This window comes from Pseudophryne corroboree, chromosome 2 (assembly GCF_028390025.1).
Source record: "Pseudophryne corroboree isolate aPseCor3 chromosome 2, aPseCor3.hap2, whole genome shotgun sequence".
Taxonomy (NCBI): domain Eukaryota; kingdom Metazoa; phylum Chordata; class Amphibia; order Anura; family Myobatrachidae; genus Pseudophryne; species Pseudophryne corroboree.
The window spans coordinates 492,419,411-492,445,853 of record NC_086445.1 but is presented as its reverse complement, the minus strand read 5'-3'; the positions used below and the strand labels follow the sequence as shown (position 1 = coordinate 492,445,853).

Here is a 26,443-nt window from a genome sequence, read left to right as displayed (position 1 = left end):
CTGCTGGGTCCAAGAACCCTCGCTGCAGGTATTATTATTATTTTCTCTTACGTCCTAGAGGATGCTGGGGACTCCGTAAGGACCATGGGGATAGACGGGCTCCGCAGGAGACATGGGCACTTTAAGAAAGACTTTAGATCTGGTGTGCACTGGCTCCTCCCTCTATGCCCCTCCTTCAGACCTCAGTTTGATACTGTGCCCAGAGGAGATGGGTGCACTTCAGGGAGCTCTCCTGAGCTTCCTGACAGAAAGTATATTTGTTAGGTTTTTTTATTTTCAGGGAGCCTGTTGGCAACAGACTCCCTGCATCAAGGGACTGAGGGGAGAGAAGCAGACCTACTTCTGTGAGTTTCAAGGCTCTGCTTCTTAGGCTACTGGACACCATTAGCTCCAGAGGGAGTCAGAACACAGGTCTCACCCTGGAGTTCGTCCCGGAGCCGCGCCGCCGTCCTCCTCACAGAGCCGGAAGATAGAAGCCGGGTGAGTATGAGAAGAAAAAGAAGACTTCAGAGGCGGCAGAAGACTTCATGATCTTCACTGAGGTAATGCACAGCAGTGCAGCTGTGCGTCATTGCTCCCACACCTCACACACGGCAGTCACTGTAAGGGCACAGGGGGGTCGCCCTGGGCAGCAATATAAACCTCATTTCTGGCAAAAGAGATATATATACAGCTAGGCACTGTATATATAAAGAGCCCCCGCCAGTTTTTATTAGATTTAAGCGGGACAGACGCCCGCCGCCGAGGGGACGGGGCTTCTCCCTCAGCACTCACCTGCAACATTTTCTCCACAGCACAGCTGAGAGGAAGCTCCCCGGACTCTCCCCTGCTTATCCACGGTGAAAGGGGGTTTCAGAGAAGGGGGGGGGGGGGGCACATAATTGGCAGCAAATAATAGTATTACAGCGCTACTGGGTAAACACATTGTGTGTTTTTCCTGGGGTATTAGCGCTGGGTGTGTGCTGGCATACTCTCTCTCTGTCTCTCCAAAGGGCCTTGTGGGGGAACTGTCTTCAGATAAGAGGATTCCCTGAGTGTGTGGTGTGTCGGTACGTGTGTGTCGACATGTCTGAGGTAAAAGGCTCTTCTAAGGAGGAGATGGAGCAAATGTGTGTGTGTGTGGTGTCTCCGCCGACACCTGACTGGATATGTGGAATTAAGTGCTGAGGTAAATTTATTGCACAAAAGATTAGAGAACAGACAGGGAATCTACCCATGTCTGTCCCTGTGTCGCAGGGACCTTCAGAGTCTCAAAACGCCCACTATCCAAAATAATAGACACTGATACCGACACGGAGTCTGACTCCAGTGTCGACTACGATGATGCAAAGTTACAGCCAAAACTGGCAGAAAAGTATTCAATATATGATTATTGTAATAAAAGATGTTTTGCATATCACTGATGACCCATCTGTCCCTGTCACGAGGGTACACATGTTTAAGGGGAAGAAAGCTGAGATAACATTTCCCCCCTCTCATGAACCAAATGAATTGTGTGAAAAAGAGCGGGAATCTCCAGACAAGAAACTGCAGTTTCCCAAAAGAATTCTCATGGCGTATCCTTTCCCTGCTAGGGCCAGGGTACGATGGGAATCTTCCCCTAGGGTGGACAAGGCGTTGACACGTTTACCCAAAAGGTAGCGCTGACATACCAAGATACAGCTACCCTCAGGGATCCTGCAGATAGCATGCAGAAAAGTACTTTGAAGTCCATTTACACACATTCTGGTACACTACTCAGACCGGCGATTGTGTCGGCAGGGGTTGATAGCGCTGTAGCAGCGTGGACAGATACCTTATCAGCGGAGATTGAAACCCTAGATAAGGATACCATGTTATTGACCCTAGGATATATAAAAGATGCTGTCTTGTATATAAGACATGCTCAAAGAGACGTTGGTCTACTGGGTTCTAGAGTCAACGCTATGTCGATTTCTGCTAGACGTGTCCTGTGGAACATGCAATTGGACAGGTGATGCCGACTAAAAGAGGCATATGGGGGGGGCATGGCCTAACTGCTGAAGAGAGTGGATGTGCATGCAGAGAGCTCCTGCAGCACTTGCTAATAATATACCACTCTCCTGCATATTTCTTGATACCAGGAGGTACCTGGAGACCCTCCGTCCCCCTCTGAGTTGTCCGTGTGTGGGCTGCGGAGTCGGGGAGCAAAATTGGAGCTCCTGCGGATTGCGGCCCACTCACTCCTCCTAGCCCGGGGCCTCGATTTCTGCACGCTGCCGACGCTGACCCCCAGAGACGCGAAACTGCTCGACGCCCACTGGTGCCGCTCCCTGGACCCCTCACAGCCGCGGGCATTGCCTGGAGGCACCCGTAGTACCTCAGCCCTGCTTACCGTCCCGGTGGACGACGAGTTCCAGCCGGCGTGACAGACGAGGGAGACGCGCGGCGGCCATCTTGCCGGATCCCGCTGAGGTCCCCGGCCACCCTCGCTACCTTCTGACGGACGAAGCGGCCTCTGGACGCCCTCGGACCCGACGGGTGAGTCCTCACGCGGCCCGCTGCCTATCGCGGGACCTGCGACTCCTCTTTCTCACCCCCGCGAGCAATAGCCTGTCCGAGGCCGGCGGCACAGGACTCCTGGGCCTCCTACGTCACAGCATCCTGAGCCGTATACCTGGGGGGAGCCCACGTTCTAGAGGCACGGATTCGCCTACCCTCCACCCTCTCCCCGCATTGAATCCCTGGTCCCCCGCATCTCTTGGGATCCGGCTGCACGCAGCAACAGTCCCTCCTAAAACTCTCACATTTACGATCAGTGGAAGGAAGGCCTCCATTCCTGGGCTGCATTCATTGCTGGTCCCCGCTGTCGCTCTCACCCAGCCTGCAGTGGTGGTGCCTCCCTGTCAAATATAGGCACTCCCCGCTCCCTGGGACACCCTGCCCGGGTCTCCACGGGCCTCTAGGACGGGATAACGACCTGTCCTACCTCGTACACACCTGGCTGCCCCCCTCGCCCTGAGTCCGGCGGATAACCACGAGGAAAGCTGCGGTCCCACAGTACGGGTGCTTAGATAGCCCTCAACCCACCTACCCACCGCAAGAGCGACCTGCAAGTGTGACCTGCACCCTATTACCAAACCAAGTTTCTCTCCCCGCTCGCTGAGCCACATAGAGCTCATGGCTCCTTAAGCATAACGACCACGAAGTGACAGGGGGCTTTGCCGTACATATTGCATTACTCTACTACATTGATACAAAGCGCCTTATTTACAATGTCGCAAAAGAACCGCAAGAACTCTCAGATACCTAAAGCTAGTATTCTGCGTGCTTGGGAGAAGTCCGGCTCCTCCACCCGGAGCTCCCCATCAACTGAACAATCCTTTGATCCTGCTGACATCGCCACCTCCAGCAGCCCACTGACCACTCAGGATGTGGTGGCTATCGTTACGAAAACGATCCAGTCAGAAATGAGGTCGGTTTTAACTGAGTTCAGATCCGAAATAGCCGACTTGGGCTCCCGCACAGATACACTGGAGCGCAAAGTGGACGACGTCTGCCAATTTCAAACAGTGGTGGAACAGGAACTTTTGGATATTCGGGCAGATATGGAAGCGTACAAAGAACAACTAGAGGATATGGACAACCGCAATCGTCGGAATAATATTCGAGTCCGCAACATCCCTGAAAGTGTGTCCTCTAGCTCTCTCCCCGAGTATCTGGAGAACCTTTTTTTACAACTGACGCCGGATGTCCCCGAGGCCCTTCTCCAGCTGGGCCGTGCCCACAGGGCCCTCCGCCCTAGACCGCCTCCGACACAACCGCCACGTGACGTAATTATACGTTTTCATTACTTCGCCACCAAAGAGCGAGTCATGCTGGCGGCTAGAGGTCTACCGGCGGTATCTTATGCGGGCTCCCAGTTACAGCTGTTCCAGGACCTTGCCCCCTCTACCCTCAAAAAGCGCAGAGACCTAGCACATATTACCAAGGTTCTCTGAGCCCATTCCATAAAATATAAATGGGGCTTCCCCTTCTTACTGCAGGTAACGCAGAATGGGAAGACTTTCACAGTCAAGACCCCGACGCAAGGGGCTGATCTACTAAAAACTTTCGGCATTTTTGAAGATCTCCCTGAATCAACCCAAGATCAGATGTCACCCTCAATCTCAAGCCCAAGGGCCCCAGCCCCGGAATGGTCTTCTACTTGAACGATCTCAGGCATTCCATGCTACTACCCTTGTTAAATGTGCTCTCTATAATTACTGAATGCTTTCATACCTCGGTTTGCCATATATTCATATATGTTTTTCAGGCTCTCCGCGTGGCCTACTGGCTGCGACGCCATGGGCGGTGCTATCCACTTGGTTACGCGTGAGAGTCAAATAGTTTTTTTATTTTTTTTTATTTATTTTTATTTCTATAGTATGTTTTCATGTTTGTTCATGTTGGTTCATGATTAGCATGGTGCACATTTGTTATTGTTGTTATTCACAATCTCCTGATTAGACTGATGTCGATTTCGTATTTGATATCATTGCATATTTTATCCCTCTTCCTCATTCTGTTTCTACTGCTCATACTATTCCTAAATATCTCAATAATGCAATCCTACTAGCTTCCTCTATTCCCCCTGTCACTTGGTCGCTCCTATCATACCCTCTCCCCCCTATGCTCCTCCTCACCCTCCTTATCGTTCTGTCACGACTCCACGTCCCCCCCCCCGAAGGATACGCCAGGACGGCGACTATCCTTTTCGTGTTAAACCTGGCCCTTCTACAGGAAAAGGTTTTCCCCCTCTGTATTCTCATACAGACTCTTTCCCCTTCTCTCTCTTCCCCTATCCCTCCTTTCCTCCTCTCCATCCCCATGGTCGGTCTGGTCCCTCCCCGCCCCTCACTTTGCGTCGCCCACAGTTCTTCCCACCATGACCTTGAAAATTATCTCGGTTAATGCTTACGGCCTTAACTCTCCCACCAAACGAGCCATGGCCATCCAATTATTCAATAGACAAAAGTCTGATGTGGTACTGATCCAAGAGACCCATTTTAAACCCCCACACCCCTCTATGTCCTGCAAACAATTCCCACATGTATATTATTCAAACATGCCTACCAAACGAAGGGGAACCGCAATTATGATCCGTCGAGGCCTCCCTATAACTGTTCACGATACTATCTCGGACCCCCAAGGCCGTTACGTTATCCCCTCATGTTCCTATAACCAAGCTCCTCTGATCTTGGCTTCTGTATATGCCCCTAATGCGCAGCAGGGTTCTCTGTTCACAGCCTTCTTTGACAGCCTATCCCGCCTCCCTACGGGCATGACTATAATTGGTGGAGACTGCAATGTCACACTGGACCCACTCCAAGACAGATCTCGCCCCGCCCCAACAGCTTCTACTCCCGCCAAATTGGCCAAGCGTCTACAAGCACATCTATCACTTTATAATCTATATGACGGTTGGAGGACTTTGTATCCCTCAGCGAGAGGATTTACTCATTACTCCCCACCCCATGATCTCTATACCCGTATAGACTGTGTTCATTGACTGAGACACTACCCGTAAACTCCTCAGTGCCCAGACGCTCCCTATCTCCTGGTCAGATCACTCTGCCGTTCTGCTCGAGATTTCATCCTCCTCACCCCCCCCCCACCCGATTCTGGCGCCTAAATGAATCTCTCCTGCTTAAGAAATGCACCGTAGCTGATATTGCTACTGCATTAGCTAACTATTATGCAGAAAATGCGACCCCAGACATCCCTCCCTCCCTGATATGGGAGGCTCATAAGGCCACCATCCGAGGCTACCTTATAAGCCTTTCGGCTGCCCAGAAGAAAACTGAAGCTCAACGAATCCGAGTCTTAGAATCAGAACTTGCTGCCTTGACCCTTCTGCACCAACGCCGCCCCAAAAAGAAAACGTACTCCAAACTCCTAGCAGTTAAGGGTCAGCTATCCCAAATACTCACCAAAAAGGCAGTCAAGGCACTCTTATGGGCACGCCAGAGGTTCTACGAAAAATCAGATAAGGCTGACACTCTGCTGGCCCAGAAACTCAGAGCGAAACGTACTCAAAATCGCGTTGTATCTCTACGCTGTGCGGACGGGTCCACTACGTTTGACCCGTCACGAATGGCCTCCCAATTTCGGGATTATTATACATCCTTGTACAACCTCCCTTCCACTCTAGATGCTGATCCTGACCACATCTCTAAGCTCCGAGACTATCTATCCACTTGCCAACTCCCTAAGCTTTCCGATTCGGACATATCGACGCTCAATGCCCCCATTTCCACAGAGGAAATCTCAGTGGCCATCCAGCAGCTACGCCGTACCGCAGCCCCTGGCCCTGATGGCTTCACTGCTCTATATTATAAAAAATTTACAGCCTCTCTACTCCCCATGCTCCAATCTGTTTAACGCAATCCTGGTTGGGGGCTCATTCGATGCAGCCACCACGAGGGCCAACCTTCTCCTCATTCCGAAGCCCGACAGGGACCCGCTTGAGATGAAGAACTATCGACCCATCTCGCTCCTAAATGTCGACTTAAAGCTCTTCGCTAAAATCCTGGCTAACAGACTAGCTCCATTTTTACCCTCCCTCATTCACCCCGACCAGGTCGGCTTTATTCCATCCAGACAGGCCGCAGATAATACTAGACGTCTCATCGACCTTATCCAGTTGGCACAAGACAAGTCTCTTTCGACATTAGTCGTGGCCCTCGACGCAGAAAAGGCCTTCGATAGGGTGGCCTGGCCATTCCTGCAACAGACACTTCTAAATATGGGCCTACATGGCGCCTTTTATAAAGGCGTTACGTCGCTATATCAGAACCCCTCAGCCTCCATCTTAATCAATGGCCTCTCCTCCGACCCTCTACCCATACGTAACGGCACCCGACAGGGCTGTCCCCTTTCCCCCCTACTCTTCGCCCTCATTATGGAACCAATGGCAGCTAGAATTAGGCTGAACCGTAACATATCTGGTATCATGTCGGGAACCCACGATCACAAAATTGCACTATATGCCGATGACGTCATTCTCACCCTGACTGACCCTTCGACCTCCCTCCCACATTTGATGGAGGAGATAGCTACGTACAGCCGGTTTTCAAATTACAACATTAATTCAGACAAAACCGAAATCCTAGCCCTGCACGTCGCGGACCCAGACCTTCGGCTCCTACAGGCCTCCTTCCCATGTGCCTGGCGAGCTGATAAACTCAAATACCTGGGCATTTATTTAACTAAGTCCTATTCTGGTCTCTATGCTGCCAACTTCCCCAGATTATTAACCTCTATTAAACACGATATGACCAAGTGGAATAAATATATCCTGTCCTGGTTTGGGCGAATGACGGCCGTTAAGATGACTCTACTGCCCCGTCTGTTGTATCTGTGGCAAACTCTTCCCATCCACGTTCCCACCTCAATCCTTAAAAATCTCCAAGCAGACCTTACCAGATTTATCTGGGCAGGGCGTAAGCCCAGAGTAAAGATGAGAATCCTCCAAAAGCATCGCCTAGGGGGGGGGGGTCTAGGGGTTCCTGACCTCCTTAAATACTATAGAGCTGCTCACCTAACCACGTGTGTTCTTTGGCACGTCAAACCTGGACACAGAATATGGACACATTTGGAGGCTACCACACTCCACAAATATTCCCCCTATAGCCTGCTCTGGTGTCGACCGAACAGTCGTCCCCCCGCTTCCTCGCTGTTGCCCACAGTGAGATTTACCCTTTCCATATGGGACCTTTGTTCACGACTTTACCGGCTGCGCTCCTTCCATCCTCTACTCACCCCTCTGTGGAACAACCCAGCTTTCCCGCCAGGGGAGAACCATCTGGCTTTTGGTTCATGGACCAACCATAACACACTCTTCCTTCTGGACATTGCTCCGCTACATACGTTCCCCACATTTGCCGACTTGCAATCCCGTTTCTCCCTCCCTCGCTCAACCTTTTATCAATTCTTACAGATACGCCACTTTTTTGCCTCTACCCCCGGATCACTGCCCATGGGAGGTAAATCGACCTTTGAATCCCTCTGTTGCACTTGCCGATCAACTAAAGGCTTGCTCTCAACTATATACCAAATCTTGTTGGCTCACAACTCGCCCCTGAAAGAACCCCACGAAATGGCGTGGGAACGGGAGGCGGGTGAAACCCTGACGCCAGATGAGTGGTCTGAGATTAGGCAGGAAATCTCCACGAGCTCCATTTCGGTCCGAATTAAAGAAAATGCCTACAAATTATATTATCGTTGGTACCTGGTGCCATCGCGTCTCCATTCAATTTATCCCTCCTGCTCGGATGGCTGTTGGCGGCAGTGTGGTCAGCGCGGTACCCTGCTGCACATTTGGTGGAACTGCCCGCAGATTAAGGGATATTGGACTAGGGTCCATAGACTTATTTTTAGGGTCCTTGGACTGACGATCCCGATGTCACCTCTCTATTCCCTGCTCTCTCGCTCAGTACCTCACACCCCTCGCCACCAACAGAAGCTAATTAAGCATATCCTAAATACGGCCAAATGCCAAATTGCGGCTAACTGGAAATCTGTCACCCCCCACAATCCCTGCTACCACTAATGCTATATGGCAAACTTATAGATTGGAACGTATAACCGCGGTTCTCCGGGATACCCCAGATAACTTTACTACTACGTGGTCACCCTGGACGTCACACTTCGGTGCTGAACCTCCGCTAACTACCATATAAGATGATGGGAACCATCACGATACCCTATCCAACTTAGGATAATCTGACGCACTGCCTGGGCGGCTGGGACCGTCCGACCATCCCCCCCCCCCCCCCCCCACCTCCCTCCCCAATTCTCACCCCCCCTTTCTTTTTGCTTTCCTTTTTTCCTTTTTTTCTCTTCTACCTCTATTGCTAAGTTCACTTTCTGCTTCTCTTTTATAAGCTATATTGTTCCACTAAGAGATATTCCTTCACCCTTAGCTATGGTACATACCAGACGTATAACGCTAGCTATTGATGGCTTTCCATACACAGACATACACGTCTGTTTGATCTTCCACTCACTCACTCACTGTTGTACCTGAGTTGATATTCTGTCACTGATAGTTACTTATTGACTGCATTATATGCCAATGTGTGACACCTGTAATACCTACTTTACGAATATCTTGTTAAAAATATAAAATTCAATAAAAACTTTTTCTCAAAAAAAAAAAAAAGAGGCATATGGAGGTTTTACCTTACAAGGGTGAGGAATTGTGTGGAGAAGGGCTCTCGGACCTGGTCTCCACAGCTATAGCTGGTAAATCTGATCTTTTGCCTTATATTCCCTCACAGCCTAAGAAAGCACGACATTATCAAATGCAGTCCTTTTGGTCGCAGAATAACAAGAAAGTACGAGGAGCGTCCTTTCTTACCAGAGGTAAGGGCGCAGGGCACAGCTAGTTCCCAGGAACAGAAGTCCTCCCCGGCCTCTACTAAATCCACCGCATGACGCTGGGGCTCCGCTAAGGGAGTCCGCCCCAGTGGGAGCACGTCTTCGACTCTTCAGCCACATCTGAGTTCACTCACAGGTGGATCCCTGGGCAATAGAAATTGTTTCTCAGGGTTACAAGCTGGAATTCGAAGAGGTGCCTCCTCGCCGGTTTTCCTTATCGGTCCTACCGGCATCTCCCCCAGAAAGGGAGAATAATATTAAATACAATTCACACATTGTATTTCCAACAGGTGGTGCTCAAGGTTCCCCTCCTTCAACAAGGAAGGGGATATTACTCAACCTTGGCTGTAGTCCCGAAACCGGACGGTTCAGTCAGACCTATTTTAAAATTAAAATCTCTGAACCTAAATTCAAGGTGGAATCGCTCAGAGCGATCATCGCCAGCCTGGAAGGGGGGGATTTTATGGTGTATCTAGATATAAAGGCTGCATACCTTCATGTTCCCATTTATCCACCCCATCAGGCGTACCTGAGAATTACGGTACAGTATTGTCATTACCAATTTCAGGGTAATTGGCGGAAATGATGGTGCTCCTACGCAAGCAAGGAGTCACAATTATCCCATACTTGGACGTTCTCCTAATAAGGGCGAGATCAAAAGCGCTGTTGAACAGCGTGTCACTTTCGCTGAAGGTGTCACAGCAACTCGGCTGGATTCTCAATATCCCGAAGTCACAGTTGGTTCCTATGACTCGTCTGCCCTTCTTGGGTATGATTCTGAATACGGACCAGAAATGGGTTTATCTTCCGATAGAGAAGGCCCAGGAACTAATGACTCTGGTAAAAAACCTATTAAAGCCAAAACAGGTGTCAGTGCATCACTGCACTCGGGTCCTGGGAAAGATGGTGGCATCTTACGGGGCCATTCCCTTCGGCAGGTTCCATGCGAGGACTTTCCAATGGGATCTACGGAACAAGTGGTCCGGATCACATCTACAGATGCATCAGTTAATCACCCTGTCCCCTAGGGCCAGGGTGTCTCTCCTATGGTGGCTGCAGAGTGCTCACCTTCTGCAGGGTCGCAGGTTTGCCATCCAGGACTGGATTCTGGTAGCCACGGACGCGAGCCTCCGAGGTGGGGGAGCAGTCACACAGGGAAGAAACTTCAAAAGTCTTTGGATCAAGTAAAAAAAAACAACTTGTATTCAAATCAACATCCTGGAGCGGAGGGCCATATACAACGCCCTTCAGCAAGCGGAAACATTGCTTCGCAACCTACCGGTTCTGATCCAGTCAGACAACATCACCGCAGTGGCTCATGTAAACCGCCAAGGCGGCACAAAGAGCAGAGTGGAAATGGCAGAAGCCACCAGGATTCTCCGCTGGGCGGAAAATCATGTAAGCGCATTTTCAGCAGTTCATTCCGGGAGTGGACAACTGAGAAGCAGACTTCCTCAGCAAACACGACCTGCATCCAAGAGAGGACTTCTTTAGGAAGCCTTCGCACAGATTGCAAGTCAGTGGGAACTGCCACAGATAGATATGATGGCGTCCCGCCTCAACAAGAAGCTACAGAGGTATTGCACCAGGTCAAGAGACCCTCAGGCAGTAGCTGTAGATGCCCTAGTGACACCGTGGGTGTTCCAGTCGGTCTATGTATTTCCCCCTCTTCCTCTCATACCCAAGGTGTTGAGAATGGTAGGAGGGAGAGGAATGAGAACTATCCTCATTGTTCCAGATTGGCCACGAAGGACCTGGTATCTGGATCTGCAGGAAATGCTCACAGAAGATCAGTGGCTTCTTCCTCTAAGACAGGACCGGTTGCAACAGGGGCCATGTCTATTCCAAGACTTACCGCGGCTGCGTTGGACGGCATGGCGGTTGAACATCGGATCCTAGCGGATAAGGGTATTCCGGATGAGGTCATTCCTATGCTAATAAAGGCTAGGAAGGACATGACATCTAAACATTATCACCGTATATGGCGAAAATATGTTTCTTGGTGTGAGGCCAGGAATGCTCCTACGGAAGAATTCCATCTGGGCCGTTTCCTTCACTTCCTGCAAACTGGAGTGAATTTCGGCCTAAAATTAGGATCTATTAAGGTTCAGATTTCGGCCTTATCCATTTTCTTTCAAAAGGAATTGGCCTCTCTCCCTGAAGTACAAACTTTTGTGAAGGGAGTTCTGCATATTCAGCCTCCTTTTGTACCTCCGGTGACGCCTTGGGACCTTAACGTGGTGTTAAGTTTCATTAAGTCACACTGGTTTGAACCACTTAAAACGGTGGAGTTGAAAAATCTCACTTGGAAGGTGGTCATGTTATTAGCTTTGGCTTCGGCTAGGCGAGTGTCGGAATTAGCGGCTTTATCACATAAAAGCCCCTATCTGGTTTTCCATATGGATAGAGCGGAATTGCGGACCCGTCCTCAATTCCTGCCAAAAGTGGTTTCATCTTTTCATATGGACTATTGTGGTGCCTGTGGCTACGCGTGACTTGGAGGATCCCGAGTCCCTTGATGTGGTCAGGGCTTTGAAAATTTACGTGGCCAGATCGGCTACAGTAGATTGGTGCCCCTGCTTCAAAGTAGACTATTGCTCGCTGGATCTGTAACACGATTCAGCATGCGCATTCTACGGTGGGATTGCCGTTACCTAAATCGGTCAAGGCCCATTCCATTAGGAAGGTGAGCTCTTCTTGGGCGGCTGCCAGAGGGGGTCTCTGCGCTACAGCTGTGCCGAGCTACTACTTGGTCGGGTTCAAACTCCTTTGCAAAGTTCTACAAGTTTGATACCCTGGCTGAGGCGGACCTCCTGTTTGCTCAATCGGTGCTGCAGAGTCATCCGCACTCTCCCGCCCGTTTGGGAGCTTCCTCTAGGACATAAGAGAAAATAAGATTTTAAACCTACCGGTAAATCTTTTTCTCATAGTCCGTAGAGGATGCTGGGCGCCCGTCCCAAGTGCGGACTACTTCTGCAAGACTTGTATATAGTTATTGCTTAAATAAGGGTTATGTTATAGTCTCATCGGTCTTGGACTGATGCTATGTCGTTTTCATACTGTTAACTGGATAGTATATCACAAGTTATACGGTGTGGATGGTGTGGGCTGGTATGAATCTTGCCCATGGATTAACAAAAATCCTTTCCTCGTACTGTCCGTCTCCTCTGGGCACAGTTTCTCTAACTGAGGTCTGGAGGAGGGGCATAGAGGGAGGAGCCAGTGCACACCAGATCTAAAGTCTTTCTTAAAGTGCCCATGTCTCCTGCGGAGCCCGTCTATCCCCATGGTCCTTACGGAGTCCCCGGCATCCTCTACGGACTACGAGAAAAAGATTTACCGGTAGGTTTAAAATCTTATTATTATTATTTTTTATTATTATTATTATTTAACAGTTTCTTATATAGCGCAGCAAATTCCGTTGCGCTTTACAATTGGAAATAATAATAACACTGGGTGATAACAAACAGTCATAGTGGTAGGAAGGCCCTGCTCGCAAGCTTACAATCTATAGGCACTATACTGGAAACTACTGAGGAGGAAAGGGATCTAGGAGTCACTATTTCAGATGACTTAAAGGCAGGTAAGCAATGTAACAAAGCAATGAAGAAGGCTAGTCAGATGCTTGGCTGCATTTGGAGAGGAATCAGCAGCAGCAGAAAGAAAGAAGTAATAATGCCACTGTATAGGTCATTGGTACGGCCTCATCTAGTTTACTGTGTTCAATTCTGGAGGCCTTATCTTCAAAAGGCTGTTAATACATTAGAAACTGTACAAAGAAGGGCAACTAAAATGGTGCATGGCCTACATCACAAAACATACCCAGAAAGACTAAGAAATCTCAATATGTATAGTTTGGAGCAGAGAAGGGAAAGGGGGGACATGATAGAAACTTTCAAATATATCAAGGGTTTTAACAAAGTCCAGGAGGGAAACATTCTCCAAATGAAGAGAAGCAATAGGACACGAGGACATGCACTGAGACTGGAGGGGGGAGGTTCAGGGGAAATTTGCGGAAAAATTACTTCACAGAAAGGGTAGTGGACAAGTGGAATAGCCTCCCATCGGAGGTGGTAGAGGCTAAGACAGTAGAGCAATTTAAACATGCATGGGATAGACATAAGGATATCCTTACAAAGAAATAAGGATCAACTAAGGTTAGAGATTAAAAAAAAAAAAAAAAAGGGGGCAGACTAGATGAGCCAAGTGGTTCTTATCTGCCGACAAATTCTATGTTTCTATAGGGAAATAGGCATGTATACACAAGGAAAGTTGCTATCTATTGCATAGTTGTTCGCCAGATTGCAAAGGTTCTTGGAGGGCTGTATGATATGGTCATACAGCAATGATGAACCGGGTTCGAGAGGAAGGGAAATGAAGAATGAGGAGACATGTGAGGATATGTGTGGACTGTAAAGAGTTGATGCAATTTGATAGGAACCCGCTCCATCAATGAAACTTCCCCCTCCCTGGCAACTAGAACGCTAATGAATGGGGCAGGGGTGGTGACCATGGACTCTCCAGCTGCCCCTTTCATTTCCCAAGCGCTGGTCCACGACCGCTCACACACTCCTGTGCCTGGGCAAGCAATGTAAACAGCAGCCGATAATAAGTCTGGGCACTGAGGTGAGGTCTCTATACGCCAGGACAGCTGCTGCCTCCCAAAGTGTGTTCCCAGGTCCCAATTTGCACGCAGAGCATTGTAGTCCTACAGCAGTCGGGCAGATGGAGTTGTCGCGCCCCCCCCCTGTCATCCCCAGTGTGTGTGATACAGTGATTGCATGACTAATATCAGGTATATAACATCAGCCAGTACCAGAAAGTCGGTACTCCACCTCTTTAATTGGTCCTAGGTCCTGAGTGGCATACTGGTCTTTGTAGTCCTACAGCAGTTGGCTAGTCAGTCCCCCACAATACTCTCTCTGAAGTGCATGTTAGTTTTCTTGTGTTCTATCCATTTTCCTAGGGAATGTGTGCTGGATGCACCATGACGGTGCTGGTTGTCACTTTGCCAACTGTTTATTACTGTGTTTTTGACATGGTTCCAAAGTGTGTGTGTGTGCATTGGGGGCGCCAAATTACGGCCTTGCCTCGGGTGCCAAAAATCCTAGTTTCGGCCCAGCCAAAAGTATAATAATCCATGCAATTTCCCTTTGTTTTCTAGCACATTGACAAAGTTTTCAAGCATAAGGAGCTACAACAACAACTAATCGATGCAAAACTTCAGCAGACCACAGAGCTTATGAAGGAAGCAGAGGAGCGACATCAGCGGGAAAGAGAGTTTGTAAGTAGCAAAGGTCTCGCTTACCCTTGGCCATTCTGCTCGATCTCTGAGGTGCCATTTCTTCATTGATTTTAGTTGTGGTAAACCCCTCATTACTTACATTCCATTTAGCGGTGCTACTGTATGTATGATACTCTTATGTTATATAAACCAACTCAGAACTTTAAGGTATAAAAATACAGTAGTGAAGAAGTCCCTTCCCTCGGAGACTTGTAATACTTGTCTTATTGGTCACTTTGTTCTAAATGTAAAATACAAATGAAATTCTCACACATGCTTGTGTAACTTATTTCAGTACTATGTGTATTGAACATCTTGTGCATGCCATTTACAGGACAGTTTCTAATAAAACTCAAATCATTAATGATCTGTCAATCAATACCACTTGCAAGTCGGTGACATGTACAACATATACAGGTTGTAGTTTTGATATTGAATTCTGTCTACTATGTTTTAGAAGAGGACAGACTATATTACCAGCCACCTATTGCTTTGATTTTCACATATTATTGGTCTGATTCTCAGAGCTGTGAGCAACTTTCCACACTGATAAACCATGTGATAGTGTAAGGGGTGCAAACACATTTGTTGATTTATTTTGCACGTAAGGTAAATACAGCTTTAGACAAGATTCAGTTGTTTTAAAGAGACTGGGGGCGATATTCAATTTGTTTTTTATCGTGCCCCAGAGAGGTCGGATTTAGCTGCGTAAAGTAGCTAAACCCGACCAGAGTAATGGGCACGATGCAGAAAGTCTCATTTGGGCGCTCAAATAGGTCACTCTTCGCTCATTGCCGTTTGCCACCCCTGGGGGGTGCACGCTGAAATGTAGGTGCCGGCAGCTGATCTCACCTGAACAGAGTAACAATTGAATAGCTCAGTTGGGCCCTAGTTGCTGGCTGCCGGCAGTGTAGCATGGCTTTGTGAAAGCTCAAATTTGGTTTTTTTGTTTTGTTTGTTTTTTTGTCTCCCAAATCTGTCCCAGTGACTTTATCTGCACAGGTTGTGGCAATATATTTGAGGTGGGGAAAGAAGAACGAATAGTGTCTTTTTTTCAGGGAAAAGCAGCTGCGTTTTATAGCCTTCTATTACTTTTTTAGTTGCTGAATGAGGCCACAGAAACCAGACTGAAATTTGAGGAACTAAAGCAACAAGAAAGCCAGCTGAAACAGCAGGTAAAAAATATGCCAGGATTTGTATAGGTTTATTATTTTAACACCACTTGAAGATCTGTACCACACAAATTTGCAGTGGGAATTGTAGAAAATGGAAGCATCCACTAGCCAGAAACTTTTCTAAAGTACTTCTCGAATATAAAGCTTGCCATGTATACTTAGTGCTTACAGAGGGCATAAAAAGCACATATAAATAGCTAAAATATAAGTCCTGGATCTGAGGTTACATACGACTTACGTGGTCTTTTGTTCTACAATAGAAACAAGGGTAAAGTGATTTTTACAGTTTTCTCCTTTCCAAAAGCCATTTATATTTTCTTTCGTCCACAAGGGAGCACAGGGAACACTGGATATAGCCTAGAAAGCAGTGTGTCTGTGCACCAAATGGTTACTAATTTTTTCCCAGCAGCACTAGACTCGCTCTCCACTATATCCCGACCCCCAGCCACTGGTCAGTCAATTTCAGTTTGGTGCCGGCAGTAGTGGGCACCATTTTGTGTGTGCGCCGGGGGTATGGCCATATATAGAGTGGGTATGGCCTTATGGGGATGCCGAGAACGTCATTCTTGGGGCATGCTCAGCATCTCCGGCGATGCTGGGCTGCCCCCGGAGACTGTCTCCCTGCGCTGTCTGCTCCTCTTCTGTGACAGGAGCCGGGTGCTGTAGGACTCTCACACTGCAGCACCTGGCTTTTGTCACGTCCGGGTGAGGGCTGCACCCCCCTTGTGGCGCAACTTTGATTTTATTTAGTTTGTTTTGCTGAGTAGTCCTGGAAAGGCATCCTACAGGACGTCCTCACAGTGCTCAGACATCCAGTGGTGGTAGCACCGGCGACTGGGACGGTGACTTCCGCCGCGGGATTCCTGACGGGGATTGCACACCATCGCTCACGGAGCTCGCAGCCAGACGCACAGGGCAGGTAAGCACGGTTTACTGCTGACAAGGAGCTGCATCCTGTTATTCACTGCCTGTGCAGGTGTAGTGTTGGCCCAGGGCTTCCCCCACCCCTGATCAACACAGTTGACAGCCCTGCTCAGGCAAACTCCTTCTTCTCCTTTTTTTTCTTTTTTTTTTTTTTTTTTTCTTTCTTTCTCACCTCCCCCTGGAACACTGAGCAGCCACTTTAATCACATTGCTGCCACAGCGCAGAGAGAGAGACGGTTTGGCTCCAATCTCCTCCATACCTTGCTCCTAGCAGCCTGGTTGTAATGGAAAACTCCTTCCTGCTCATCTGGCTGGATTATTGAGTATTTTTTGCCTATTTATTCTGTGCATGAAGTGTGTGTGCATGTGATTTTCTGCTGGTGTCCCTGTGTGTGTCCTGCTGTTTACCGGTCACACTGGGAGCACCACACAGGTATGTGCTTGTACCCTAAGCTATCTATCTCTATCGGTCGATCTCTTTATCTCTCTCTATCTATCGGTCTGTGTATATATTAATGGTTCCCAAACCTTTTTGAATCAAGGTCCCCTAGAGCAGTGGTTCTCAAACTCGGTCCTCAGGACCCCACACAGTGCATGTTTTGCAGATAACCCAGCAGGTGCACAGGTGTATTAATTACTCACTGACACATTTTAAAAGGTCCACAGGTGGAGCTAATTATTTCAATTGCGATTCTGTGAGGAGACCTGCAAAACATGCACCGTGTGGGGTCCTGAGGACCGAGTTTGAGAACCTGTGCCCTAGAGTATCAGGATTTTTTTCACAGCACCCCTAGGCCAAAGGTTTCTTATTGGGAAATTTAGAAAGAAATCTTAAATTAAGTATATTCTGTTTGTCATCCTTAGGATCAGTTATGTGGGGAGGAAACATTTGCTTCGGTTTGTTCACATATTTTATGATTGACATCCACCAATATAAATATAACAGAAAATTCAGCATTCCCCATAGAAAGCTCACTTATCCTCACAACATATATAGATATGTATGTGGATACTCTGTAATTGAGGAATTGCTGCCAAGCAATCCATACATGGATACATTGAAATTTGTTTAATACAGTACAATCACAAACAAAATAACGTGACAAGGTAGAGAGTGGTAAATGATAGTGATGAGCGGATTCGGTTTTACTCGGTTCTCAAAACCGAAATCTTATTGGCTATCCAAAACACGTGACATCAGTGAGCCAATAAGATTCGGTTTTGAGAACCGAGTAAAACCGAATCCGCTCATCACTAGTAAATTACTGATTTATAACCGCATAATTATGGAGTGTGTACATTATTGGTATAACCAGTCCACATGATAATTAGATGTGGTAGGAAGAAATACAGTCCATAACCTGAGGGAAGATTTCTGTTTTCTTTAAAAATACACCTACATATTGAGGAATGCTACAAGGCATCAGACATTATTAAATTTGGTGTACAGTATGTGCCTGTTTCTCCAGGACAGATTCTAACTCTATTTACAAAAACTGTTCTGAGTGTTAAAAAAATGTTTAAGCCCGAATGGCCCTGATTAGCTATTTATAAGCTTGGTTGTTCTAACACTACTAGTGGACTACAAATAGTGGACTAATATAGCCAATTTCTCTATCGTCCTAGTGGATGCTGGGGTTCCTGAAAGGACCATGGGGAATAGCGGCTCCGCAGGAGACAGGGCACAAAAAGTAAAGCTTTAGGATCAGGTGGTGTGCACTGGCTCCTCCCCCTATGACCCTCCTCCAAGCCTCAGTTAGATTTTTGTGCCCGGCCGAGAAGGGTGCAATCTAGGTGGCTCTCCTAAAGAGCTGCTTAGAAAAGTTTAGCTTAGGTTTTTTATTTTACAGTGAGTCCTGCTGGCAACAGGATCACTGCAACGAGGGACTTAGGGGAGAAGAAGTGAACTCACCTGCGTGCAGGATGGATTGGCTTCTTTGGCTACTGGACATTAGCTCCAGAGGGACGATCACAGGTACAGCCTGGATGGTCACCGGAGCCTCGCCGCCGGCCCCCTTGCAGATGCTGAAAAGAGAAGAAGGTCCAGAATCGGCGGCAGAAGACTCCTCAGTCTTCTTAAGGTAGCGCACAGCACTGCAGCTGTGCGCCATTGCTCTCAGCACACTTCACACGGCAGTCACTGAGGGTGCAGGGCGCTGGGAGGGGGGCGCCCTGGGAGGCAATGTAAACCTATTTTGTGGCAAAAAATACCTCACATATAGCCTCCGGGGGCTATATGGAGATATTTAACCCCTGCCAGAATCCATTGAAGAGCGGGAGACGAGCCCGCCGAAAAAGGGGCGGGGCCTATCTCCTCAGCACACAGCGCCATTTTCCCTCACAGAAAGGCTGGAGGGAAGGCTCCCAGGCTCTCCCCTGCACTGCACTACAGAAACAGGGTTAAAACAGAGAGGGGGGGCACTAATTTGGCGTTAGAAATATATAAAAAGATGCTATAAGGGAAAACACTTATATAAGGTTGTCCCTATATAATTATAGCGTTTTTTGGTGTGTGCTGGCAAACTCTCCCTCTGTCTCTCCAAAGGGCTAGTGGGTCCTGTCCTCTATCAGAGCATTCCCTGTGTGTGTGCTGTGTGTCGGTACGTGTGTGTCGACATGTATGAGGACAATGTTGGTGAGGAGGCGGAGCAATTGCCTGTAATGGTGATGTCACTCTCTAGGGAGTCGACACCGGAATGGATGGCTTATTTAGGGAATTACGTGATAATGTCAACACGCTGCAAGGTCGGTTGACGACATGAGACGGCCGAAAAACAATTAGTACCGGTCCAGACGTCTCAAAAACACCGTCAGGGGTTTTAAAACGCCCGTTTACCTTAGTCGGTCGACACAGACACGGACACTGAATCCAGTGTCGACGGTGAATAAACAAACGTATTCCTTATTAGGGCCACACGTTAAGGGCAATGAAGGAGGTGTTACATATTTCTGATACTACAAGTACCACAAAAGAGGGTATTATGTGGGATGTGAAAAAACTACCTGTAGTTTTTCCTGAATCAGATAAATTAAATGAAGTGTGTGATGATGCGTGGGTTCCCCCCGATAGAAAATTATTGGCGGTATACCCTTTCCCGCCAGAAGTTAGGGCGCGTTGGGAAACACCCCTTAGGGTGGATAAGGCGCTCACACGCTTATCAAAACAAGTGGCGGTACCGTCTATAGATAGGGCCGTCCTCAAGGAACCAGCTGACAGGAGGCTGGAAAATATCATATAAAAGTACACACATACTGGTGTTATACTGCGACCAGCGATCGCCTCAGCCTGGATGTGCAGAGCTGGGGTGGCTTGGTCGGATTCCCTGACTAAAAATATTGATACCCTTGACAGGGACAGTATTTTATTGACTATAGAGCATTTAAAGGATGCATTTCTATATATGCGAGATGCACAGAGGGATATTTGCACTCTGGCATCAAGAGTAAGTGCGATGTCCATATCTGCCAGAAGATGTTTATGGACACGACAGTGGTCAGGTGATGCAGATTCCAAACGGCACAAAGGTGTATTGCCGTATAAAGGAAGAGGAGTTATTTGGGGTCGGTCCATCGGACCTGGTGGCCACGGCAACTGCTGGAAAATCCACCGTTTTTTACCCTAAGTCACATCTCTGCAGAAAAAGACACCGTCTTTTCAGCCTCAGTCCTTTCGTCCCTATAAGAGTCATATTTGCCCAGGGATAGAGGAAAGGGAAGAAGACTGCAGCAGGCAGCCCATTCCCAGGAACAGAAGCCTTCCACCGCTTCTGCCAAGCTCTCAGCATGACGCTGGGGACCGTACAGGACCCCTGGATCCTACAAGTAGTATCCCAGGGGTACAGATTGGAATGTCGAAACGTTTCCCCCTCGCAGGCTCCTGAAGTCTGCTTTACCAAGGTATCCCTCCGACAAGGAGGCAGTATGGGAAAAAAATTCACAAGCTGTATTCCCAGCAGGTGATAATCAAATTACCCCTCCTACAACAAGGAAAGGGGTATTATTCCACACTATATTGTGGTACTGAAGCCAGAAGGCTAGGTGAGACCTATTCTAAATCTAAAAAAATTTGAACACTTACAAAGGTTCAAATCAAGATGGAGTCACTCAGAGCAGTGATAACGAACCAGGAAGAAGGGGACTATATAGTGTCCCGGGACATCAGGGATGCTTACCTCCATGTCCCAAATTTGCCCTTCTCACTAAGGGTACCTCAGGTTTGTGGTATAGAACTGTCACTGTCAGTTTCAGACGCTGCCGTTTGGATTGTCCACGGCACCCCGGGTCTTTACCAAGGTAATGGCCGAAATGATGATTCTTCTTCGAAGAAAAGGCGTCTTAATTACCCCTTACTTGGACGATCTCCTGATAAGGGCAAAGTCCAGGGAACAGTTGGAGGTCGGAGTAGCACTATCTCGGATACTGCTACAACAGCACGGATGGATTCTAAATATTCCAAAATCGCAGCTGATCCTGACGACACGTCTGCTGTGCCTAGGGATGATTCTGGACACAGTCCAGAAAAAGGTGTTTCTCCCGGAAGAGAAAGCCAGGGAGTTATCCGAGCTAGTCAAGAACCTCCTAAAACCAGGAAAAGTGTCAGTGCATCATTGCACAAGGGTCCTGGTAAAAATGGTGGCTTCCTACGAAGCAATTCCATTCGGCAGATTTCACGCAAGAACTTTTCAGTGGGATCTGCTGGACAAATGGTCCGGATCGCATCTTCAGATGCATCAGCGGATAACCCTATATCCAAGGACAAGGGTGTCTCTCCTGTGGTGGTTACAGAGTGCTCATCTTCTAGAGGGCCGCAGATTCGGCATTCAGGATTGGATGCTGGTGACCACGGAGGCCAGCCCGAGAGGCTGGGGAGCAGTCGCACAAGGAAAAAATTTCCAGGGAGTGTGATCAAGTCTGGAGACTTTTCTCCACATAAATATACTGGAGCTAAGGGTAAATTTATAATGCTCTAAGCTTAGCAAGACCTCTGCTTCAAGGTCAGCCGGTATTGATCCAGTGGGAAAAACATCACGGCAGTCGCCCACGTAAACAGACAGGGCGGCACAAGAAGCAGGAGGGAAATGGCAAAAACTGCAAGGACTTTTCGCTGGGCGGAAAATCATGTGATAGCACTGTCAGCAGTGTTTCATTCCGGGAGTGGAAACTGGGAAGCAGACTTCCTCAGCAGGCACGACCTCCACCCGGGAGAGTGGAAACTTCATCTGGAAGTTTTTCCACATGATTGTGAACCGTTGGGAAATACCAAAGGTGGACATGATGGCGTCCCGTCTGAACAAAAAACGGGACAGGTATTGCGCCAGGTCAAGAGACCCTCAGGCAATAGCTGCGGACGTTCTGGTAACACCGTGGGTGTACCAGTCGGTGTATGTGTTCCCTCCTCTGCTTCTCATACCTAAGGTACTGAAAATTATAAGACGTAGAGGAGTAAGAACTATACTCATGGCTCCGGATTGGCCAAGAAGGACTTGGTACCCGGAACTTCAAGAGATGCTCACAGAGGACTTATGGCCTCTGCCGCTAAGAAGGGACTTGCTTCAGCAAGTACCATGTCTGTTCCAAGACTTACCGCAGCTGCGTTTGACGGCATGGCGGTGGAACGCCGGATCCTAAGGGAAAAAGGCATTCCGGAAGAGGTCATTCCTACCCTGGTCAAAGCCAGGAAGGAGGTGACCGCACAACATTATCACCACATGTGGCGAAAATATGTTGCGTGGTGTGAGGCCAGGAAGGCCCCACGAAGAAATTTCAACTCGGTCGATTCCTGCATTTCCTGCAAACAGGAGTGTCTATGGGCCTCAAATTGGGGCCCATTAAGGTTAAAATTTCGGCCCTGTCGATTTTCTTCCAGAAAGAATTGGCTTCAGTTCCTGAAGTCCAGAAGTTTGTCAAGGGAGTATTGCATATACAACCCCCTTTTGTGCCTCCAGTGGCACTGTGGGATCTCAACGTAGTTCTGGGATTCCTCAAATCACATTGGTTTAAAACCAGTCAAATCTGTGGATTTGAAGCATCTCACATGAAAAGTGACCATGCTCTTGGCTCTGGCCTGGGCCAGGCGAGTGTCAAATTGGTGGGTTTTTTCTCAAAAAAGCCCATATCTATTTGTCCATTCGGACAGGGCAGAGCTGCGGACTCGTCCCCAGTTCTCTCCCTAAGGTGGTGTCAGTGTTTCACCTGAACCAGCTTATTGTGGTGCCTTGCGCCTACTAGGGACTTGGAGGACTCCAAGTTGCTGGATGTTGTCAGGGCCCTGAAAGTATAGGTTCCAGGACGGCTGGAGTCAGGAAAACTGACTTGCTGTTATCCTGTATGCACCCAACAAACTGGGTGCTCTTGCTTCTAAGCAGACTATTGCTAGTTGGATGTGTAATACAATTCAGCTTGCACATTCTGTGGCAGGCCTGCCACAGCCAAAATATGTCAATGCCCATTCCACAAGGAAGGTGGGCTCATCTTGGGCGGCTGCCCGAGGGGTCTCGGCTTTACAACTTTGCCGAGCGGCTATTTAGTCAGGGGCAAACACGTTTGTAAAATCCTACAAATTTGATACCCTGGCTAAGGAGGACCTGGAGTTCTCTCATTCGGTGCTGCAGAGTCATCCGCACTCTCCCGCCCGTTTGGGAGCTTTGGTATAATCCCCATGGTCCTTTCAGGAACCCCAGCATCCACTAGGACGATAGAGAAAATAAGAATTTACTTACCGATAATTCTATTTCTCGGAGTCCGTAGTGGATGCTGGGCGCCCATCCCAAGTGCGGATTATCTGCATTACTTGTACATAGTTACAAAAATCGGGTTATTATTGTTGTGAGCCATCTTTTCAGAGGCTCCGCTGTTATCATACTGTTAACTGGGTTCAGATCACAGGTTGTACAGTGTGATTGGTGTGGCTGGTATGAGTCTTACCCGGGATTCAAAATCCTTCCTTATTGTGTACGCTCGTCCGGGCACAGTATCCTAACTGAGGCTTGGAGGAGGGTCATAGGGGGAGGAGCCAGTGCACACCACCTGATCCTAAAGCTTTACTTTTTGTGCCCTGTCTCCTGCGGAGCCGCTATTCCCCATGGTCCTTTCAGGAACCCCAGCATCCACTACGGACTCCGAGAAATAGAATTATCGGTAAGTAAATTCTTATTTTTTAATGCGTGACCATCTAATATATAGGAGGATTTGGACCACACGGGAAGATCTTTTCTTCAACTTGCAGCATAATTTTCTATAATTATCTTTGGCTTTAAGCAAGAATATTAATAAATGTTGCAGCTTAACCCATTTTGGCCCAGGTGAGTAGATTGCTACCCATTCTTCTGAGATTTTTGCGGGCTAATATTGAGCTAATTTAAAAAAAATTGGGTAGAATTCCCCCCCCCCCCCCCCCGATAGAATGATAAAATATTGAAGTGCTGGGTAGAAAACGACCCACCTGAGATGAAATGGGTTAATATAATTTCATTTCAAGAGTGCCCCCAAACAGAGGTTTAACGTTTTGTCTCAATGCGTCTGTGCAAAGAAACGACTTCAGTTTATTCAGTTTCTAAACTTTGAGGGGCACCACCAATGGAAATTACCTAAAGGAAAACACCCATGCATTAATACAATGTTGGCAACTATGTGAAATATAATACTTTAAAAAGTCTAGTGCAGGCTCAAACCCCACCTGCCTGGGCTGATACGAACTCTATGGATTGTATGCTTGCAAACAGGGCCTTTCTACCTTTGTCGGTCTGTTATTACCCAGTTTTGTTTTATTAATATTGTTCCAAATTGTAAAGTGCAACGGAATATGTTGCACTGTTTAAGAAACTGATAAATAAATAAGAGGCTTCGAGGCACTCTTGTATTCAGGGGATATCCTCTTTGGGCAGTAGTTAGACAAGATAGTCGCCACATTGGCAGCGTCCAAGACGACCTTCATCCCCTCGGCATCTCCTCCCAGAGCAAGAATGTCTAATTTTTTGTTCCTTTCGTCCACAGGGGAAATTCAGAGGTTAGGAGTCATCTAGGTTACAGGGTGCATTCTCAAAGGGAGCTAAGCCCTGTGGTAAGCAGCCCTGGGCACAAGCATGACTGGGTGGGCCTCCATCTGGGGGACCCCAGTGTGGGAGGCTGGCTTTTGTTTTTCGGCAGGTTTGGTTGAGGACTACGACAGACGCTTGGGTTAGTGGCATAGTCTCCCAGGGATATGCTCTGACTTTCTGGAAGCGTCCTCCAGCGTGGTTCTTCACCATCAGATTTCTAGAAAATCCGAGAAAAGCAGAAGCTCTCAGGGAGTCAGTTCACTCCCTTCCCGTCTCCAAGGTCATCATCCCGATCCCCTTCTCATAGATGTACAGGTTTCTACGTTAACTACTTCTTAGTTCAAAAGCCGAATGGCTCTTTCCAGCCTATCCTCAATCTGAAAATGCTAAACATGTATCTGTGGATCCCCAGATTTCGCATGGAGACTCTTCACTCCATTATCCTGGCCATGGAACCAAGGGCATTATTGGACATCCAGGATGCCCATTTGCACATTCCCATCCGAGTCAGCCATTAGCACTACCTCAGATTTGCAATTCAGTCCGATCATTTACCAATTTTATCTATTACCGTTTGGAATGTCCACAGCACCTTGGGTGTTCACAAAGGTCATGGCAGCACACTAGCTTCGCAGGGGCGTTAGAATCCTTCCTTATTTGGACGAACTTCTTAGTCCAGCTGGTTTTGACACACCACATTTGGCTAACTGTGGATCTTCTACAGTCACATGATTGAAAGATAAACTGGCGCAAGTCCTCGTTAACAACTTCTCAGGAGATGTTGCACTGTGGAGCACTGCTGTGTGGAACACCACACTTCAACAAGTCTTTCTCCTCGTGGACAAGATTCAGGCTCTGCAGTTCAAGGTCAGAACATTTCTCGACCATAGTCTGGTGTCCATCCATTCCTGAATGTGGATCTTGGTGTCCTTGGTTTCCACGTTCGACATGGGTGGAGTATGCCCAGTTTCACTCCCGTCTTTTTCAGCTGGAAGCTCTTCCCAGGTGGACCAAGTCACATCTGAACATCAAAGCACAGACAATCATCCTCGCTTTCGTCGTTCGTCACTCTCTCTCGTGGTGGCTATACTGGTCCCACATGGAAAGGGGTTGCCCCTTTTGGATCTAGGACTGGGTCCTGCTCACCCCCGACGTGAGTCTTTTGGGGGTGGGGGGGCGGTATCTTTCCAACAGACTTCCAAGGATGGAAGACTGCTCCAATTTTCTAGAGCAGGCCTGACCAACCTGTGGCTCTCCAGCTGTTGTGAAACTACACATCCCAGCATGCCGTGCCACAGTTTTAGCATTCCCTAGTAGCAAAACTGTGGCAGGGCATTCTGGGACTTGTAGTTTCACAACAGCTGGAGAGCCATAGGTTGGCCAGGCCTGTTCTAGAGCTCAGGGCGATGTAGGGCTCTTTGCTTAGCTCAGCCTCTCCTTCAGGGCCATCCGGTCAAGGTTTAGTTGCACAACGTGATAGCGGTCACCTACATAAACCACAAGGGCTGCACTCAGTCGAAGCAGCATAAAGGAAGTCGGTCACATCCTTCGTCGGGCAGAGCGTTACCTACCGGCTCTGTCAGCTGTGTTCATTCCTGGTGATCAAAATTGGGAAGCGGATTTCCTAAGCCACCAGGACGTCC

General features: G+C 48.2%; 1 protein-coding gene across 2 annotated transcripts in view; it reads left to right on the top strand.

Moving 5' to 3' along the window:
• Window positions 1–26,443, top strand: part of TXLNG (taxilin gamma) — a 230,039-nt gene that overhangs the window by 166,276 nt on the left and 37,320 nt on the right. For both annotated transcript variants that reach the window (XM_063953939.1, XM_063953940.1), the window contains exons 6-7: window positions 14,546–14,665; window positions 15,766–15,840. In XM_063953939.1, coding sequence (XP_063810009.1) covers window positions 14,546–14,665; window positions 15,766–15,840 — 195 coding nt within the window. The remainder of the gene's footprint in view (window positions 1–14,545; window positions 14,666–15,765; window positions 15,841–26,443) is intronic.